We start from the raw sequence: 17,437 nt of genomic DNA on the forward strand, positions 1-17,437 counted from the left end.
CCTCCTCTCTGAGTGAAACAGTCAGCACCCTCCACGCCACCCCCCCAGGGCAATTCACCAATAGTGGCTGCACATTCCTTCCTCTTCAAGGCTCACGCTTCCCAGCCCTGTCCAGTACTCTGCAGACCTCCTAGAAAGTCTCTGAGCACCCCCGTCAGTCTGCAATGTGACAATCACTAATGTAAATGATGGTGGTCTAGGATATATATGAACAGTACTCATCTGCAGTGTTGTTTTATTTAGTGTGCTGTTTAACTAGCCTGGGTTAAATCCCTCTGGAAACTGTCTGAAGGAGTTGCTTTCTCATTTATCCTCAGGTTTGGAGAGCTTTATGAATATGAGGATGAGGGAGGTGCCTTTCACCCCACCGTTAGTGTCTGCAACTACCTGGACCCTGAGCTTTGAACTTCCCTCCATAAACCTCCCCTCCTCTCTACATCTCCTTTAATATTCCTTATAATCTCCTCCTTTGATCACCTGTTCTAAAACCTCCTTCTCTGTCTCAGTGTCAGTTTTTGTCTAATTCCATTCCTGTGACGTGTGTTCCTCCCGAAAGGTGTGATAGAAATGTGAAATGCTGCTGTTCAGAGAGTGCTGCACTGTCAGGGATGCTGTCTGTTTGGTGAGATGTTAAACACAGGCTCTACCTGTCCTCTGAAGTGAATGTGAATGGTCCCATGTGGTTTAGAGTTATTAGTCCCGGCTTCTCTCTCTGGTGTGTGCGGGGTGTTAGTCAATCTGTTAAACAGACAAATCAAAACGTGTGTGCTTACCATCTAACACTAGCCCTCATTTCCTTTCTCCTCGCCTGTGAGGGGTCGTCAGAGACCCCCCCCCCCCCCCCCCCCGCCTCCCCCCCCCCCCGCCCCCCTCTATCTATCTCCCAAAACTCTTTCCCCATCTTTGTCTACCTCTCGAAGAACACTGGGGCTTTTTAACCAAGATTAAGGCACTGGGTAATTACTTTCCTATTTCAGAGCTACAAAGCCAGGTGAGAGTGATGTTTCCCCTGGGCAGGGTGAGTCAATATTAGATCACCTTTACCTCAGAGGTGAAGGAGAGTGAGTAAAGGTCACTCTCAGAGAAGGATCAAATACCTCCAAAAATGTTAGGAAGATAGTTTAATATTAAAGGTTCTTGTCATCCCAGTAGCTATCAAGTGAATGCTCAAAATTTAAACAGTATTCCTTTCTCTTGTTTACAAAATCTTTGCATAATGCAAATGTACGTTTTGATGTATAATCCAAGCTGTACAAGTGGGAAAATCAACTTCTTTATAAAAGATGCTTCCATTCTAACTCATATTGATGTGTCGTGAATGGGAGTCACGTGGCGAGGTCACGTGACCATTCCTTGGTTTCGTTGGAAGATCACACGATGGAATTCAATCATGTGACTGGTCTGTATGGGGTCACATGACCTAGTCCAGTCATGGGACAGGAGGCAGAGCTTTTTACAATGTTCACCAGGGGAGAGGGTTCAGTGTCGGGGGCCTCAGGCTGAGGATAGGCTGATCCCAGACATTTACTGAATTCAAAGACAATTGGTAAAGATAGCCGAGGAGAGGCTGGTCCATTCCCAGTGGATCCACTAAGGCACCGTCAGCCAGATCAAAGTTCCCAAACTAGGAGGATCAAAATGGGAGCTCCTGAAGATCACTTTGGGTGAACGCAGAGAAACCATTTGTGCTCAGAAGTGAATCGATCCAATGGGACTAGAACAGGAAATCGAGTGGGATCGCTCACTGTGGAGCTCAGGGTCAGCAATAACTCCATCTTGTTTGGTGGACACACTGTTTTTTATTGTATCCAGATTGGCCATTTCCTTAATCCCTTCCTTGGTGTTATTCTTTTATGCAAAACTTTCGAGGTTATTTACCGAGGATCGATGCAGGTTTGAAGAGAGTCAATCAGAGAGTTGTACGGGAATCAGTCCCTCTTGGCTCAGAATGTATCCACAGGGTGATGTTAGGAAGTTAGCACTAGTCTTAGGGGTTTAAAAAAAAATGGCGGCATGGACAAGTTGGGCCGAAGGGCCTGTTTCCATGCTGTAAACCTCTATGACTAGTGCATCTGGTTAGATTTTCAGAGCTGTGTTGTGTTTCGGGGAGTCAAATGCCTGGATGCCCTCTTCCTTCATTACAGCACCAGCCTACTGCTGGTTATTCTGCCCCTTTGGAATGATGCCAGGCTGTGCTTCTGCCTTATTGCTGGCATTGAATGGAGTCTCCTGCATGGAGGGTCTCTGCCTACATCAGTCCTAGCATTCAGATTGTATCATATGGAATAATTATTCAATTTGGTCACTTTTATTAGTCAGACATCGGGTCTTCCCCAGGGTACACGGATGTTCCATTAACAGCATCATTGTGCATCTCTTCCAATCAAAGTTTGTCCCCATTGACTGGAGGGTAAGCCTTGATTACAATGTTGTATAAATGTACACAAAGATGATGACTAGGAGGTTGAGGATTGTGCCGATGATGCCCAGAATGGCCAGAATGGTCTCCTCCTTACTCTCCCTTTCCTGGTTCGATGAGTTATCCTCTTCATTGGCTGCAGTGATAACCATTTTTGTTGTGGATTTCCCTGAAGCTGGGAGATGGGTCCACCTGTAGCAGGAAACAGGAAAGGTCGTCAACGGGTGAAACAGGAAAGGTCGTCAACGGGTGAACAGGTGAGGAATATATATTGTAATCTGTCTGACAGGATGGTGGGAGAAGGTTCAATAATAACTTCCAAAAGGGAACTAATTGCAGGGATGTGGCAAAAGAACAGGAGGAATGGGACTGGCTGGATCATTCTTTCAAAGAGCTGGCACAGGCACGTTGGGCTGAATGGTCTCTTTCTAAATCATTCTATGGGAAAAGGTTCAGAGCTGTTAGTTTTTAGTCAACTGTTAACCTTATTTCAGCCTTATCTCAGTCACCAATTAGAATAATCACCCTCACACTCCAATATATCTCCCCCTTCTCCTTCAAAGCACTGATTTGAAAATTCCTCCAGCCCTGTATTTGGGCGGGATTCGGCTCCAAACAGGAAAACAAACTTGCATTTCTATAGCACCTTTCACAACCTCACTACATTCCAAAGTATTTTACAGCCAATGAGGAACTTTTCTGAAGTGTTGTAATTTCTGCTCTTGGTGAATGTTCTAATGCTGGGGGAACTCAGCACGTCACAGCCCTCAGCACTGAGTCCAATCACAGCCCTCTGCCCTCAGCACTGAGTCCAATCACAGCCCTCAGCACTGAGTCCAATCACAGCCCTCAGCACTGAGTCCAATCACAGCCCTCAGCCCTGAGTCCAATCACAGCCCTCAGCCCTGAGTCCAATCACAGCCCTCAGCACTGAGTCCAATCACAGCCCTCAGCACTGAGTCCAATCACAGCCCTCAGCCCTCAGCCCTGAGTCCAATCACAGCCCTCAGCCCTCAGCACTGAGTCCAATCACAGCCCTCAGCACTGAGTCCAATCACAGCCCTCAGCACTGAGTCCAATCACAGCCCTCAGCACTGAGTCCAATCACAGCCCTCAGCACTGAGTCCAATCACTGCCCTCAGCACTGAGTCCAATCACAGCCCTCAGCACTGAGTCCAATCACTGCCCTCAGCACTGAGTCCAATCACAGCCCTCTGCCCCCAGCCCTGAGTCCAATCACAGCCCCCAGCCCTGAGTCCAATCACAGCCCTCAGCCCTCAGCACTGAGTCCAATCACAGCCCTCAGCCCTCAGCACTGAGTCCAACATTTCTGAGCTCATTCTATTCACTCTTTCTAGTTTTTGTTTTGCCACGTGCCGATCTGATTGCTGATTCTCCTGTTTGCTCTCAGACAGCTAGAACTGTTTATTATTCTCCCACTCACACTGACTCTGGACAAATCCTTGTCTCTTTACAACATCATTCCCACTCTCTTTGCCTTTTGTTCCATGACATCTTTGGCATTTAATATCTCCCGCACTCTAACCTGTCCCAGAGCTTTCCTTTTGTCATTCCTCGTCCTCCCTCCTATCAATGGAAAAAATCCATCACATTTCTCCTTCCTTCACTCTGGAGAAGAATCATATCAGGCTTGAAACATTAGCTTTGTTTTCCTCTCTCCAGAGAGGCTGCCAGACCTGCTGATTTTTCCAGCACTTCCTGTTTATATTCCACCACAATCATCTTTGCCTCATATTCCATAATTCTCTCACCCACCAAGTATCTATTGGTCTCAGTATAAAGGCTCCAAATGGCTGCAGCATCCACACCTTCTGTGGAGAGAATACTCTGGATTTCCCTCCATGTAGAAAAGTACGTCCTGATTTCACTCCTGAATGGGGCTGGTTATACTTTTCAGATTATGGGCTGGGATTCTCCGCCCTCTCCCGTGGCTGGGATTCTCCGCCCTGGCCCGCAGCTGGGATTCTCCAGTCCCGCTGCAGTGAATGGAGTTTTGGCTGAGCGCCAAATTCTCCGTTCCCGCTGGTAGCCGGGGTGGGGGTTGAACAGCCAGAGAATTCCGGCCCATAACTCTTGTTCTGAAATAGTTTCTCTGTATCTATTCTCTAGAATCTTTTCACCATTTTAGGAACTCACTCAAATCCACTCAAAACCAACTCTCCAACAGAGCATCTTACTCAAGCCCTATCTCGGTAACCCCACGTATTCACCCCACTAATCCCCCGAACCTATACATCTTTGCATACTATGGGGCAATTTAGTCTGACCAATCCACCTAACCCACACATTTAAGAAATAATATAAATCTGTGAGAAGAAGTTCAGAGGAGGTTCACTCTGATTCCTGGAGTGAGGGGTTATCCTACGAGGATAGGTTGGAGAGGCTGGACCTGTATCCACTGGAGTTCAGAAGGTTGAGAGATGATCTCATTGAAACATAGAAGATCCTGAGGGGACTTGACAGGGTGGATGCTGAGAGGATGTTTCCCCTTGTGGGAGAGACTAGGAGCGGGATTTTATGGCCTTGCTCAACCCTAGACCAGAAATCCTCACCCTAGATCAACGGACCTTCCCATTGTCTGCCCCTCGCCCGCTCCATTTCCCATGGTGAGCCGGATGGTAGAATTCCGACAAAGGGACACAATTTGAAAATAAGGGCTTCTCCCATTAAGATGGAGATGAGGAGATTTATTTTCTCCCTGAAGGTGGTGAATCTTTGGAACTCTTTTTCCGAGAGCGGTGGAGCCAGGGTAGACAGATTCTTGATTAACAAGAGAGTCAAAGGTTATCGGGGGAGGGAGAATGTGGGGTTGAGGTTACAATCAGATTATTCTTGATCTTATTGAATGACTGAACAGGTTTGTGGGGCTGAGCAGCTGACCCCTGCTCCGAGTCCGTGTGTTTGTATACTTGTATAAATATAGTTGCTGCTCCAAACTCTATTCCCTAGCAACTGAGTTCATCCTTCTCCATGACAACAGTCTAAAGCAGAACTAGACTTGCACAGACTTGGTGTCAATCCAACTCCAAGACGGTTTTCCACCGTCACTAAGATGCCTGTTTCTGCCTCCGGATTATTGTTTGGCTGTAACCCTACCTCAGCTGCTGCACTCCTCGTGTCTTTATTAAGTCCAGACCTGATATTCATTCACGCTCCTGGCTCACACCCACAGTTCACCCCATAAACTTCAGATCATCCAAACCTCAGTGGCTCATGTCCTATCCAGCGGCCAGTCCAGTTCATCCATCCACACAGCTGGTTGACCCACATCAGCTTCTGATCCAGAAACAACTGAGTTTTAAAATGTTCATCTTTATTTTCTAACCCTCCATGTTGTGCTGCCTCCCCATCTCTGCAATCTCCCCATACCCCACAACCGTCCGAGATATCTATCCCCATTCAGCTCTGGCCTCCTGAACATCTCCACTTTTACTTATTCCACCACAGGTGACAACCCTTCCTGTACCTCACCACCTGTTTACCTCCGCAACTCTCCACCCTTTCCCCCTCTCTCCCACTCCCCATCTTTCTATTTTGTCCTCCCCTCCTCCACATCCTCTCCCTCTCTTCACCTCTCCCTTTCTCCCCACCTCCCCTCTCCCCTTCTCTCTATATCGCCTTCTATCTCTCCCTCCCTCGCTCTATCTCTCCATCCCACATTCTATTCCTCCCTCGCTCTCTCCCCCCTTGCTCTATCTATCTCTCCCTCGCTCTATCTCTCCCTCCCTTGCTCAATCTTTCCCTCGCTCTACTCTATCCCTCCCTCGCTCTACTCTATCTCTACCTCGCTCTATCTGTCCCTCGGTCTACTCTATCCCGTTCTACTCTATCACTCCCTTGCTCTATCTGTTCCTCTCTCGCTGAATCTCTCCCTTGCTCTATCTGTCCCTCCCTCGTTCTATCTCTCCCTCACTGGCTCTATCTCTCCCTCTCTCTCTCTAAATATCTCTCCCTTGCTCACTATCTCCTTCTCTATCTCTCCCTCTCTATCTCTCGCTCTATCTATCTACCTCTCCCTTTCTCCCTGTCTGCCTCTCCATCTCACTTTCCTTCTTTAAAAAACCTCTTAAAACCTGATGTGTTGGAAGAACAACAAATCTGGCTGCACCTCTGGAGAGAGAAAGAGTTAATGTTTCTCGTCCAATACGACTTCTTTCATTCTGGCCCCTCTGTCGCCGGCCCCTCTGTCGCCGGCCCCTCTGTCGCCGGCCCCTCTGTCGCCGGCCCCTCTGTCGCCGGCCCCTCTGCCGCGAAATCCTTTGTCATTAGAGAGCAAAATCAAAGCTCATGTGTTGGGGGTAATGTACTGACGTGGATAGAGAACTGGTTGGCAGACAGGAAGCAGAGAGTGGGAATAAACGGGTCCTGTTCAGAGTGGCAGGCAGTGACTAGCGGGGAACGCAGGGTTCAATGCTGGCACCCCAGCTGTTCACAATATACATTCATGATTTGGATGAAGGAATCAAATGCAATATCTCCAAATTTGCAGATGACATTAAGCCAGGTGGCAGTGTGCGCTGGGAGGAGGCCAAGAGGCTGCAGGGTGACTTGGACAGGCTGGCTGAATGGGCAAATACTTGGCAAATGCAAGATAATGTGGATAAATGTGAGGTTATCCACTTTGGTGGCAAAAACAGGAAAATTATTTTCTGAATGGTGGCAGTTTAGGAAAAGGGGAAGTGCAACGTGACCTGGGTGTCACGGTGGAACAGTCACTGAATGTTGGCATGCAGGTACAGCAAGCGGTGAGGAAAGCTAATGGCATGCTGGCCTTCATAGCAAGAGGATTTGAGTAGAGGAGTAAAGATGCCTTTCTGCAGTTATCACGGTTTTGGTGAGGCCACACCCTGAGCATTGTGTGCAGTTTTGGTCTCCTAATCTGACATTCTTGCTATTGAGGGAGTACAGCAAAGGTTCACCAGACTGATTCCTGGAATGGCAGGACTGACATATGAAGAGAGACTGGTTTCGACTGGGCTTGTACTCACTGGAATTTATAAGAATGAGAGGGGATCTCATATCCTGATGGGACAGGACAGGCTGGGTGCGGGAAGAATGTTCCCAATGTTGGGGAAGTCCAGAACTAGGGGTCACATACTAAGAATAAGGGGTAAGCCATTCAGGACAAAGTTCAAACAGCGCTATAGAGAAAAATACTGGGAGCAAGGCAAACAATGTTAAAAAGATAAACTTAAAGACTCTGTGCCTTAATGTGCGAAGCATTTGCAATGAAGTAAATTAACTAATCGCGCAGATAGATATAAACGGGTATGATATCATTGGGATTACGGAGACATGTCTGCAGGGTGACCAGGGGTGGGAATTGAATGTCCCAGGGTATTCAATATTTAGGAAGGACAGGCATAAAGGACAATGTGGTGGAGTGGCACTGCTGGTTAAAGAGGAAATTTACACAATAGTGAGAAAGGATATTAGCTCTGACAACGTGGAGTTTGTATGGGTAGAGTTGAGAAATACCAAGGGGCAAAAAACTTTAGTGGGTGTCATATACAGACCCCAAACTGCAGTGATGATGTTGGGAATGGCATTAAACATGAAATTAGTGATGCTTGTGATCAGGGAATATCGGTGATCATCGGTAATTTTAATCTGCACATAGTGTGGAAGAACAGAGGGATCTTGGGGTCCGGGTTCATAGGACGTTCAAAGCGGCGTCGCAGGTAGAGGCTGTGGTTAAGAAGGCGTATGGAATACTGGCCTTCATCAATAGAGGAATTGAGTTTAGAAATCGGGAGATAATGCTGCAGCTGTATAGGACCCTGGTCAGACCCCACCTGGAGTACCGTGCCCAGTTCTGGTCCCTCATTACAGAAAGGATGTGGAAGCCATAGAACGGGTGCAGAGGAGATTTACGAGGATGTTGCCGGGATTAAGTGGTATGCCTTATAAGGATAGGTTGAGAGAGCTAGGTCTATTCTCCTTGGAGAGGCGAAGGATGAGAGGTGACCTGATAGAGGTGTATAAGATGTTGAGGGGTATTGATAGAGTGGATTCTCAGAGGCTTTTACCCAGGGCTGAAATGGTTGTCACGAGAGGCCACAGGTTTAGGGTGCTGGGGAGTAGGTACAGAGGAGATGTTACGGGTAAGTTTTTCACTCAGAGGGTGGTGGGTGCGTGGAATCGGCTGCCGGTAGTGGTGGTGGAAGCGGATTCGATTGAGTCTTTTAAGAGACCTTTGGATAGGTTCATGGAGGTTAGTAAGATAGAGGGTTATAGATGAGCCTAGAAGGTAAGGAAATTGTTCGGCGCAACCTGTGGGCCGAAGGGCCTGTTTGTGCTGTAGCTTTTCTATGTTCTATGTTCTAAATCGGGCAAATCAAATTAGCCACAATGCTGGAAAGGAGGAATTCGTGGAGTGTATACAGGATGGTTTTCTTGACCAATATGTGGAGGAACCAACTAGAGAGAAGGCCATCTTAGACTGGGTACTATGTAATGGGAAGGGAATCATTGCTAATATAGATGTGCGAGACCCCTTGGGGATGAGTGACCATAACATGATAGAATTTTTTATCAAGATGGAGAGTGAAGTAGTTGATTCGGAGACTAGGTGCTGAATCTAAATAAAAGAAACTATGAGGATATGAGGCGTGAGTTGGCCTTGATAGGCTGGGGAGAATCACTTAAAGGGATGACAGTGGATAGACAATGGCAAACATTCAAGTAACGCATGGGGGAACTGCAGCAACTGTTTATTCCTGTCTGGCACAAAAGCAAAATGGGTAAGAGGGCCAATCCATGGCTTACAAAGGAAATTAGAGAGAGTATCCGATCCAAGTAGTTAGCACTGCTGCTTCACAGCTCCAGGGTCCTGAGTTCGATTCCCGGCTCGGGTCACTGTCTGTGTGGAGTTTGCACGTTCTCCTCGTGTCTGCGTGGGTTTCCTCCGGGTGCTCCGGTTTCCTCCCACAGTCCAAAGATGTGTGGGTTAGGTTGATTGGCCAGGTTAAAAATTGTCCCTTAGAGTCCTGGGATGTGTAGGTTAGAGGGATTAGCGGGTAAATATGTGGGGGTAGGGCCTGGGTGGGATTGTGGTCGGTGCAGACTCGATGGGCCGAATGGCCTCCTTCTGCACTGTAGGGTTTCTATGTTTCTTTCTATGTTTCCAAGGAAGAAGCATACAGATTGGCCAAGAAAAATACAAGGTCTGAGGATTGGGAGCAGTTTAGAATTCAGCAAAGAAGGACCAAGGGATTGATTAAGAAGGGGAAAATACAATACGAAAGTAAGCTTGCAGGGAACATAAGGACTGACACTAAGAGTTTCTATAGATATGTGAAGAGAAAGAGGTTGCTGAAGACAGATGTAGGTCCCCTTTCCTCACTGCCTGCTGTACCTGCATGCCAACCTTCAGCGACTGTTCCACCGTGACACCCAAGTCACATTGCACTTCCCCTTTTTCTAAACTGCCACCATTCAGATAATAATCTTCCTGTTTTTGCCACCAAAGTGGATAACCTCACATTTATCCACATTATCTTGCATTTGCCAAGTAATTGCCCATTCAGCCAGCCTGTCCAAGTCACCCTGCAGCCTCTTGGCCTCCTCCTCAGCACACACTGCCACCTGGCTTAATGTCATCTGCAAATTTGGAGATATTGCATTCAATTCCTTCATCCAAATCATGAATGTATATTGTGAGAAATGGAGGAATGGAGGCGACAAAGAAATGACCGTGCAACTGAATACATACTTTGGTTCTGTCTTCACAAAAGAGGACACAAATCAGAAGCCAGAAATGTTGGAGAATGCAAGATTTAGTGAGAGGGAAGAACTGAGGGAGATTGATATTAGTAGAGAAATGGTGCTGGGAAAATTGATGGGATTGATGGCGGATAAATCCCCAGGGCCTGATAATCTACATCCCAGAGTATTTCAGGAAGTGGCTCTAGAAATAGTGGATGTATTGGTGGTCATCTTCTAGGATTCTATAGACACTGGAACAGTCCCTTCAGACTAGAGGGTCGCGAATATCACTCCAATATTCAAAAAGGGAGGTAGAGGGAAAACAGGGAATTACAGACCAGTAAGCTTAACATCGGTAGTGGGGAAAATTCTCGAATCCATTATCAAGGACATTGTAGCAGAGCATTTAGAAAGCAGTGGCAGGATCAGACAGAGTCAGCATGGATTTATGAAGGGGAAATCATGCTTGACAAATCTGTTGGAATTCTATGAAGATGTAATTAGTAGAGTTGACAAGGGGGAACCAGTAGATGTGGTATATTTAGACTTTCAGACAGCGTTTGACAAAGTCCCGCACAAGAGATTATCGTGCAAGATTAAAGCGCATGGGATTGGGGGAAGTATATTGAGATGGATAGAAAACTGGTTGGCAGAGAGGAAACAAAGAGTAGGAATTAATGGGTGCTTTTCAAATTGGCAGGTAGTAACTAATGGGGTGCCACAGGGATCGGTGCTGGGACCCGAGCTATTCACAATATATATTAATGATTTGGATGAGGGAACAAAATGTAACATCTCAAAGTTTGCAGATGATACCAAGTTGGTGGGAGGGTGAACTGTGACGAGGATGCAGAGATCCTTCAGAATGATCTGGACAGGTTGGGTGAGTGGGCTAATCAATGGCAAATGCAGTATAATTTGGATAAATGTGAAGTTATTCACTTTGGAAGCAAAAACAAGAAGGCAGATTACTACCTGAATGGCTGTAAATTGGGAGAGGGGAGTGTGCGGCGGGACCTGGGTTTCCTTGTGCACCAGTCACTGAAGGTAAACATGCAGGTGCAGCAGGCGAATGGCATGTTGGCCTTCATTGCGAGAGGTTTCGAGTACAGGAGCAAGGATGTGTGTTTGCAATTATACAGGGCCTTGGTGAGGCCATACCTAGAGTATTGTGTGCAGTTTTGGTCTCCTTTTCTGAGGAAGTATGTTCTTGCTCTCGAGGGAGTGCAGCGAAGGTTTACCAGGCTGATTCCAGGGATGGCGGGATTGATGTATGAGGAGAGAGTGACTAGGTTAGGATTGTTTTCACTGAAGTTCAGACGAATGAGGGGAGATCTCATAGAGACTTATAAAATTCTAACAGGTCTAGACAGAATAGATGCGGGAAGGATGTTCCCGATAGTGGGGGTGTTCAGAACAAGGGGTCATAGTCTGAGGATACAAGGTAGACCATTTGGGACGGAAATGAGGAGACATTTCTTCACCCAAAGATTGATGAGCCTGTGGAATTCATTACCACAGGAAGTAGTTGATGCCAAAACATTGAATGCATTCAAGAGGCGGCTGGATGTAGCACTTGGGGCGAATGGGATCAAAGGTTATGGGGAGAAAGCAGGATTAGGCTATTCAGTTGGATGATCAGCCATGATGGTGATGAATGGCGGAGCAGGCTCGAAGGGCCAAATGGCCTCCTCCTGCTCCTATCTTCTATGTTTCTATGACCGAGATGAAGAAGAACTTCTTCACTCAGAGAGTTGTGAACCTGTGGAATTCTCTACCACAGAAAGCTGTTGGGGCCAGTTCATTAGATATGTTCAAGAGGGAGCTGGACGTGGCCCTTGTGGATAAAGGGATCAAGGGGTATGAAGAAAAAGTGGGAGTGGGATCCTGAAAGTGCACGGTCAGCCCTGATCATATTGAATGATAGTGCAGGCTCGAAGGGCCGGACGGCCTACTCCTGCACCTATTTTCTATGTTTTTATGTTTAATCCCTCTGTCGCTGACCCCTCTGTCTCCAGCCCCTCTATCACTGTCGCGGCCCCTCTGTCGCTGGCCCCTCTGTCATGGCCCCTCTGTCGCTGGCCCCTCTGTCGCTGACCCCTCTGTCCCTGACCCCTCTGTCATGGCCCCTCTGTCATGGCCCCTCTGTCGCTGGCCCCTCTGTCCCTGGCCCCTCTGTCCCTGGCCCCTCTGTCCCTGGCCCCTCTGTCCCTGGCCCCTCTGTCGCTGACCCCTCTGTCGCTGACCCCTCTGTCGCTGACCCCTCTGTCGCTGATCCCGCTATCTATTATCAGTGTCCCTCGAGAAGTAAGTGTGCCTCACAGAGTTTGATGATAATACAGTCGGTGATTTGGCTGAGAGCTCCCCCCAGAGTCTGTGTTACTTCTGAAAATAAAACTCAAGTATTAACTCTTGAGTCACTGATGTGCTGAGAGGCTGCGGGAATGGCAGAGTATGGAAGAGTGCCGGTGGTGCTGGGCAGCCTGACTGCCGAGCTTGGGATCAATCAGTGAATTCACCCTTTCCCAGGCTACTCTTGTCTGCCTCCTAGTGGCAGGTACTAAATCAGTTTGGTTGAGGCAGAGGAGAAGGTCCCAGAGCGATTGTGTGGGGCATGGGAACTGGGAATGGGCCGAGACTGGGCTGCATTTCCAACCCTTCGCTCTGGCAGGACATTGGTGAAAATGGTGGGTAAGGGATATTGTTGCCATTGCTGTGGCCAGGGTGATGTGCAGCAGGGACCGTGTTTTCTGTGCTGAGGGAGTGCAGCAGAACCTCCGAGTCAGGTTATCTCACCTCGACTAGAATCAGGTGGTGATCTGGGCAAGGGGTTCTCAAGGGGCGAGTTTATATAGAATGTACAGCCCAAAGAACAAAGAACTACAGCACAGGAACAGGTCCTTCGGCCCTCCAAGCCTGCACCGATCATGATGTCTGCCTAAACTAAAACCATATGCACTTATGGAGTCCGTATCCTTCCATTCCCATCCTATTCATGTATTCGTCTAGTTGCCCCTTAAATGCCGCTATCGTACCTGCTCCCACCTCCCTGGGCAGCGCGTTCCAGACATTCACCACCCTCTGTGTAAAAAAAACTTGCCTCGCACATCTCCTCTAAACTTTTCCCCATGCACCTTAAACCTGTGTCCCCAAGTATTTGACTTTTCTACCCTAGGAAAGAGCATCTGACTATCCACTCTGTCCATGCCACTCATAATCTTCATAGAATTATAGAATCCCTACAGTGCGGAAGGAGGCTATACGGCCCATCGAGTCTGTACCGACCACAATCCCATCCAGGCCCTATTCTCGTAACCCCACATATTTACCCTGCTAATCCCCGGCACAAGGGGCAATTTAGCATGGCCAATCAACCTAACCCGCACATCTTTGGACCGTGGGAGGAAACTGGAGAACCCAGAGGTAACCCACACAGACACGGGAAGAATGTGCAAGATCCACACAAACAGTGACCAGAGGCTGGAATTGAACCTGGGTCCCTGGTGCTGTGAGGTAGCAGTGCTAACCACTGTGCCACTGTGCTGTCCTCTTGTATACCTCTATCAGCTCATCCCTCAGCCTCAAACTGCCAGTTGTCCTTGTTGGTGTCTATGATATACATCAGCATTCTCCCATCCAATGAAATCTTCTCTTTGTGACTGTGGGGCTAGGGAGAGGTATCACTGCCCTCACCAACCAAACTCCCTCATTACCACCCTCCCCCATCTCTCCCTCCTACCCCTTCCCATCCTCCCTCCCTCACTGCCTTTGCTTTGAGGTGTCAGGAACCTGCAGCCAGTAAAGTCAACATGGGGGCTGGGAGCCAACCAGCTTCTCGCTTCAATCCACCCAACAGGACCCAGTCCTCATAGCGGGCAGTGCCCATCCCCATGAGGCGGGCATCTGGCTGGGTTTGGGAGAGAGCAGGAAGTCATCCTTAACAGGAGGGTCTGGCAAGGGTTTGGTGAACACAACAGCACAGTGGCATTGGGAAGCAGACAGAGGGGCATTGGGAAGCAGACAGAGGGGCATTGGGAAGCAGACAGAGGGGCATTGGGAAGCAGACAGAGTGGCATTGGGAAGTGTACAGAGTGGCATTGGGAAGTGTACAGAGTGGCATTGGGCAGCCTACAGAGTGGCATTGGGAAGCATACAGAGTGGCATTGGAAAGAATACAGAGTGACATTGGGCAGCCTACAGAGTGGCATTGGGAAGCAGACAGAGTGGCATTGGGCAGCAGACAGAGTGGCATTGGGAAGCAGACAGAGTGGCATTGGGAAGCAGACAGACTGGCATTGGGAAGCGTACAGAGTGGATTGGGCAGCATACAGAGTGGCATTGGGCAGCAGACAGAGTGGCATTGGGCAGCATACAGAGTGGCATTGGGCAGCATACAGAGTGGCATTGGGCAGCAGACACAGTGGAATTGGGCATCAGACACAGTGGCATTGGGAAGCAGACAGAGTGGCATTGGGCAGCATACAGAGTGGCATTGGGAAACATACAGAGTAAGAAGTCTCACAACACCAGGTTAAAGTCCAACAGGTTTATTTGGTAGCAAATACCATGGTATTTGCTACCAAATAAACCTGTTGGACTTTTACCTGGTGTTGTGAGACTTCTTACTGTGCTTACCCCAGTCCAACGCCGGCATCTCCACATCAAAGCATACAGAGTGGCATTGGGAAGCAGACAGAGTGGCATTGGGCAGCATACAGAGTGGCATTGGGAAGCATACAGAGTGGCATTGGGCAGCATACAGAGTGGCATTGGGCAGCATACAGAGTGGCATTGGGAAGCAGACAGAGTGGCATTGGGAAGCATACAGAGTGGCATTGGGAAGCAGACAGAGTGGCATTGGGCAGCATACAGAGTGGCATTGGGCAGCAGACAGAGTGGCAGAGCCAGAGAGAAATTACAACTCAAACAAGGCAGTGCATTGATTCATGCTGAGAAAAGATCAGTTACCACAGGGTTGTAGACCTTGCTGTTCCAGTTCACTCTCTCCAGGAGTTGTAGAGTTGCACTGTGCTCACATCATGCTCCGGGGATCCTGTCACCTCTCATCAGCTGTGGGAAGTTAGCGAGCCTTTGAAAGGCATTTCTCTGGGAGTTCAGCTTTCTCTTCGTGAAGATTCCGCTTCCATCCTCCCTCCTTCAGCCTCAAACCCACCTTCTGGAAAGCGGAGAAGTTAGGGAGAGGCGGGCTGACGTTTCAAAAGTTGTGTTTGTAATGTATCCAGAGTGTGTAGCCGCTTCCTGAGCCCGGGGAACTGTTCTCTGTCTCTCTCTGGTTCTGTCTGTCTCTATCTCTGTCTGTCTCTCTCTGTCTTTCTGTGTCTGTCTCTGCCAGCTCCCTGACTCTGTCTCCCTCGCTGTCTGTCCCTCTGTCTCTGTCTCACTCTCTGTCTGTCCCTCTCCCTCTGTCTCTGACTCTCTGCCAGCTCCCTTCACCTTATTGCCGACTCATCGATTCCACATTTCATTGTCTCCACTCCAATCGCGGACCAGAAAGCTTCACACCGCCGAATGCAAACACGTTGCAGAGTCTGTGAGGAGAGAGAGGGAAAGGAGAGAGAGGGGAAGGAGAGAGAGAGGGGGAAAGGAGAGACAGGGGAAGGAGAGAGAGATTGGGAAGGAGAGAGAGAGGGAAAGGAGCGAGAGGGGAAGGAGAGAGAGAGGGGAAGGAGAGAGAGGGAAGGAGAGAGAGAGGGAAAGGAGCGAGAGGGAAAGGAGAGGGAAAGTGCTGTTGCTGCAGGGAGCCCCCTGAATCTCTCAGTCCTGGAACATTGCCATTGGGAGCCAGAACCTGCCCCTTTCACAGAGACTTCAGCACGGATTCTTCTCCCGGAGTTCCGCTGCATCCAGAGCCTTCCCTCCCTCTCCCGCCCTCCATCCACACCTTCCCTCCCTCCCACTCTCACCCTCCATCCCTCCCACTCTCACCCTCCATCCCTCCCACTCTCACCCTCCATCCCTCCCACTCTCACCCTCCATCCCTCCCACTCTCACCCTCCATCCCTCCCTATTTCACTTTTCCTCTAGCCCATTCTCTCTCTAATTCACGCTCTCGCGTTCACTCTTTCTCACTCTCTCTCCCCCTTACTGTTTTGTTGTTTCCCTGCCTCCCTTTCGCTTTGCCTCTATCTCTCCCCTCAATTTCTCTCCCTCCTTTTCACTTTCCTCCTCTCTCACCCTCCTCTTCACCCCTTATACTTTTCTCTCTCCCTCCCTCTCTTTCATTTCCTTTCTCATTCCCTCTCCTTCACTCCCTCCTTATCACACTGCCTTATTACATTTCTGTCTCTCATTCCCACCTCCCTTTCACTCTTTGCCCTCTCTGACTCAACTTTCCCTCTGACTCACCTTCTCTGTCTCTGACTCTATTTCTCTCTGACTCACTTTCTCTCCCTCTCTGACTCAATTTTTCCTTCACTCCCTCTCTCACACGCTCTCTCCTCCCTGTCTCTTTCTCTTCCACAACCTCATTTCTGCCTAGTTGGGTTGTTTGGTGAGTGATTTGGAGAAGGCAGGAGAAGCCTTGTGAAGGTGAGTATCTGACAGAGATGTCAGAGTAGGTGAGGACATTCTCACAGTGCTGGCCTGTCAGCAGCACCAGTGGGAGAAGTGGTAAGTCTGAAGGACACCGGAACTGTCTACTCAATAATGTCTCCGGGGAGCAGGAGGGCCCTTTAGCTCCTCTGTAGTTGGACTGTGGGAGCATGATTCCCTCCCTGTGGGCAGCACGGTGGCACAGTGGTTAGCACTGCTGCCTCACAGCGCCAGGGACCTGGGTTCGATTCCCGGCTTGGGTCACTGTCTGTGTGGAATCTGCACGTTCTTCCTGTGTCTGCGTGGGTTTCCTCCGGGTGCTCCGGTTTCCTCCCACAGTCCAAAGATATGAGGGTTAGGTGAATTGGCCATGATAAATTGCCCCTTAGTGTCGGGGGGGGGGGGATAGCTAGGGTTATGGGTATAGGGCCTGGGTGCGATTGTGGTCGGTGCGGACTCGATGGGCCGAGTGGCCTCCTTGTGCACTGTAGGAATTCTATGTCTATGACAGAGAAAGGGAGGAGGGAGAGAAATAGCAAAAAAACTCAGAAGGGGAAAGAAGAGGAGGGAAGCGAATGAAAGTAAAAACAAGTAGGGAAAGGAAGAGGGAGGAAGAAAGGAAAGGGTAAAGAATAATCGAGAGAAGCCAATTCAGAAGAGGAGGACAGACAGACAAAGAACGTGAATGTATAGAGAGAAGAGAAAGAAAACCAACAGAAAAAATAGTACTCCATAAAA

At 48.8% G+C, this 17,437-nt stretch overlaps 1 protein-coding gene across 4 annotated transcripts; it reads right to left on the bottom strand.

The window, feature by feature from the left end:
* Positions 1-903: 903 nt before the first annotated feature.
* Positions 904-15,716, bottom strand: tunar (TCL1 upstream neural differentiation-associated RNA). Of its 4 annotated transcripts, none has more exons than XM_078233222.1 (3): positions 15,602-15,716; positions 15,131-15,320; positions 904-2,611 (listed from the first exon to the last, which is right to left on the bottom strand). In XM_078233222.1, exon 3 carries the CDS (start codon positions 2,569-2,571, stop codon positions 2,422-2,424), a length of 150 nt encoding a protein of 49 aa, XP_078089348.1. In that variant the 5' UTR covers positions 2,572-2,611; positions 15,131-15,320; positions 15,602-15,716; the 3' UTR covers positions 904-2,421. The 4 variants fall into 4 exon arrangements, with proteins under 4 accessions (XP_078089348.1, XP_078089346.1, XP_078089345.1 ...); XM_078233220.1 differs by having other exon boundaries at positions 15,131-15,323; positions 15,602-15,710; XM_078233219.1 differs by lacking the exon at positions 15,602-15,716 and having other exon boundaries at positions 15,131-15,411.
* Between the last annotated feature and the right edge of the window lie 1,721 nt (positions 15,717-17,437).

Source organism: Mustelus asterias, chromosome 18, assembly GCF_964213995.1.
Source record: "Mustelus asterias chromosome 18, sMusAst1.hap1.1, whole genome shotgun sequence".
Taxonomy (NCBI): Eukaryota; Metazoa; Chordata; class Chondrichthyes; order Carcharhiniformes; family Triakidae; genus Mustelus; species Mustelus asterias.

Coding starts and splice junctions, on each gene's coding strand:
- tunar (XM_078233222.1), bottom strand. CDS start 2,571: ATGGTTATCACTGCAGCCAATGAAGAGGATAACTCATCGAACCAGGAA.